General features: G+C 37.4%; 1 protein-coding gene across 1 annotated transcript; it reads right to left on the minus strand.

Moving 5' to 3' along the window:
• Positions 1-2,234: 2,234 nt before the first annotated feature.
• On the minus strand, positions 2,235-2,765 carry LOC110033704. The gene is made up of 2 exons (XM_020737755.1): positions 2,457-2,765; positions 2,235-2,414 (listed from the first exon to the last, which is right to left on the minus strand). Exons 1-2 carry the CDS (start codon positions 2,763-2,765, stop codon positions 2,235-2,237), a joined length of 489 nt encoding a protein of 162 aa, XP_020593414.1.
• Between the last annotated feature and the right edge of the window lie 805 nt (positions 2,766-3,570).

The raw sequence follows: 3,570 nt of genomic DNA on the forward strand, positions 1-3,570 counted from the left end.
TCTAGTAGACTCTAATGACTTAGACTCTAATGACTTGGAATAAGATCAGACTTAATGGATGTACAGGAGTTAGAAATGTTAGGAAATCCTTTCCAATTAATAATCTTATGCAAGTAAGTAACACAATTTCTAGCAGTAATCCCCACATTTGGATTTGCTTCTTCAAATTTGACCTTGTTTCTTTTCATCCAGATGAACCAAGCAATGGTGAAGGGGATAGCAGCATACTTCCTTATCTTCCAGTGCCACCAGCAATTGACCAGCCTATCCCAAGTGAGCTCTTTCTGATCAATTATCAACTGATTTAGGAACAGTTTCCATACCCAGGGACCAGTTATCACCATCCCAACAATCAGCCACTTTCAAATCACTATTGTAGATAATGGTAAAGGGGGAGAGCCAATCTTTGGGACACCAAATGTCAAGCCAAAACTTGATTTCCCCATTTCCCAGCTCCCAACTGTAGTTGGTTTCAATAATTTGTCTGATTTTCAGCATTTTCACCCAAATTCTAAAATCACCAATTTTCCTTAGGACCAGTGTGGGGTGCTGATCTTTGCAATACTTACCCCACATGAATTTTGCCCACAGTGAATTTTGGGTCCTAAACTTAATCCAGAGTTTACAGAATTTGACTTGAAGGAGTTGATCAAGGTCCTTAAAGGCAATTCCCCCTTCCCCCAGCAATTTGAGGTCCAGCAATTTGAGGTTTAGCTACTTTCCTCCAGGAAGCCCAATGCATTTGCTGTCTTTGACCAGACCACAGGAATTTATTAAATAGTCTCTCTAGCTGTATTTGAGTGTTTTTTCTTATAGTAGTCATCTGCAGTATATAAGCTGGGAAGGTAGTGATTATGCTCTTTAACAAGGTAATTCTTCCCCCATTAGACAAGAGGGTATGTGTTTACCCATTAAGAAGGTTAGAGATTTTATTCAGTACCTCATCAAACTGAGCTTGTTTGGTTCTACCAGTGATAAGAAGCACCCCAAGGTACTTAATAGGGAGTTGAGAGTTGTGAAACCAGTATAATCAGATGCCCAAAGTTTGTGAGTGGAGGATGCATGTTTATAGAATACCATCTGACACTTTGCTGGATTGAATGCCATTCCTGAAATAGCTTGGAACTTTTGTAAATTTGGAAGACTTTTCTGATAGCATTTTTGTTGGCTCTGGAGAATACCATTTTGTCATCAGCATATAGTAAATGAGTAATAGAAATGTTGGATCTATGATGGTATCTGTTTTGACTATGATTCAACAAGGCTTCATTAAGCATTCTGGACAAATAATCAATTGCAAGTATAAAGATGGTGGGTGATAGTGGATCCCCTTGCTTTAGACCTCTTGTAGCAGTGAAAGAGCCCCTACCTTGCCCATTTATGAGGATGGAATGTTCATTGTTGTGCAGCCACCTCTTGATTAGGTGACAGAAACAAGTGTTAAATCCTCTAACACTTAGAACCTCCAAAATGAAATCCCAGCTTATGGTATCATAAGCTTTCCTTAAGTCCTGATTATAAACCATATTACCCCCTCTACAAGCTTTATTCAAATCCTGTAGAAGTTCTTGGGCCAGAAGAGTATTATCAATGATGGACCTTCCTTTCACAAAGGCAGTTTGATTGGGTTTAATGATAGAGTCCAAGTGAGGTTGTAGCCTGTTCACAATGATTTTACTGATGGTTTTTCTAATGACAGTGGTCAAGCAAATGGGTCTGAAATGATTCCAATTTTTCTGTATTTCATATTTAGGGATCAATACAGTGGTGGAGGAGCAAAAAGACTTTGGAAGATTGTTGACTTGGAAGAAGCTTGTAATAGCAGCAATAACATCAGTCTTAATAATTTCATAGGACTTCTTGTAGAATTCAGCAGTAAAACCATCAAGGCCAGCAGAATTACTGCTATCTATGGAACTGATTGCATTCCATATTTTCTTTTCAGTGGGGATGTCAATAAGCTTGAGACCAGCAGTGTAGTTCAGTTCTGCCATGCAGTGTGCCTTCTCAATGTTGGGTCTGAAGTTATGTTCCTGGTTGAGTAGTTCTTTGTAATAACATATAGCATCATTTGCTATATCATTGTTGTTATGTAACCACTGGCCATTGACATTTTGTATACCATGGATGGTATTGCATTTTCTTTTTTATTTGATATAGGCATGAAAGAATCTAGTGTTTCTATCCCCATCAGTGAAGATATTCATGGCTACTTTCTGTGTAAGAAATTTTTCCTAGTAATCATTGGCACTGAGGAGGTTGTTCTTTTTTCTCAGCAGCTTTTTCTCCTCCTCAATACCAAGCTGTCCCCCATTCTCCAAAGCTTTGACTTCATCTTCAGCCTTCTGGACTATGGCATGAACATTTCTAAAAGTGTTCCATCTCCAACCTCTGAGGGCTTTAGCAATCTTGATCTACAGTAAGCTTAGCTTGACTAAGGGGTCAGGGTGAGAGACCCCTTTCCAAAGGTCAACAATGTAATTACTATAAGATGGATGTGCAGCCCACATGTTGAGATATCTAAAGGGGAGGGGGGAGCTATAGTAATCAGTTGAGGTGATGCTTATAAGAATAGGTCTATGATCTGAGCCATCAAGACTAAGGTGAGTAACAAAGGTGAGAAGGAAGTGATTGAACCATGCATCATTAACCAGCATTCTATCAAGCCTCTCCCAAATAGATCCCCTTTTCCAAGTGAAATTAGGTCCCTTGAAACCCATATCAAAGAGACCAGCCCTGTGGATATTGTATCTGAAGGTATTCATTTTGACAAGGTTTGGAGTTCTACCTCAAGATTTTTCAGTGGTAGAAATGATACAATTGAAATCACCCCCCACCAACCATGGGGAGTTCACCTGTTGGCTGATATGAATCAACCTATTCCATAGCTCTTTTCTAGCATCCTTTGTACATCCAGCATAGGTAAAGGTAGCTTCACCTTTATGTCCATTCATATTGAATGAGAGGTGGACAAATTTTGGATGATCAATTAGAAGATCAAAATTTATTTCTCTTTTGCAAAAAATCCAAATTTTATTATTAGTGTTCCCAAAATGAGTGAAGCCAGCAAATTTTTTAATTAATAACAATGCACCATAGTTTGTATTTATAATTCAGGTATAAAACTCTTTTAAGGGACAGAGGGTTAGTCATCCTCCTTGTATTCCAGCAAAGTAGATTGATCATGGAGTGGAGGATGTGGGGAAGGCTGGGATCTAGATCTGGTTCTTCCTCTAAGGAGTGGAGACCCATTCCTAGTTCTGTTTTCTTTTTTTTCTTTTCAGGATCATTTTTAATCCCCCTCTTTTTTCTTTCTTTCTTTTCTTCTCTTTATTTTTCTTATATGTCATGATTACTATATCTGAATAGCCTTTAATGATTTTAAACTTCACTATCTTCTTCTTAAACTTAAAGATAAAAATTTATATTAACTTAAAGATTTCATAAAGTTTAATTCTTTTCTTTTTACATGAATCTTTTAAGATTTTTAATACTTCAAAAATACAAATTTCCTTTACTAAAAATAGAAAAACATAGTCTTACTCTATTTTACCAAATATCTTAGCTCAT

This window comes from Phalaenopsis equestris, unplaced genomic scaffold, assembly GCF_001263595.1.
Source record: "Phalaenopsis equestris unplaced genomic scaffold, ASM126359v1 Scaffold001260, whole genome shotgun sequence".
Classification (NCBI taxonomy): Eukaryota; Viridiplantae; Streptophyta; class Magnoliopsida; order Asparagales; family Orchidaceae; genus Phalaenopsis; species Phalaenopsis equestris.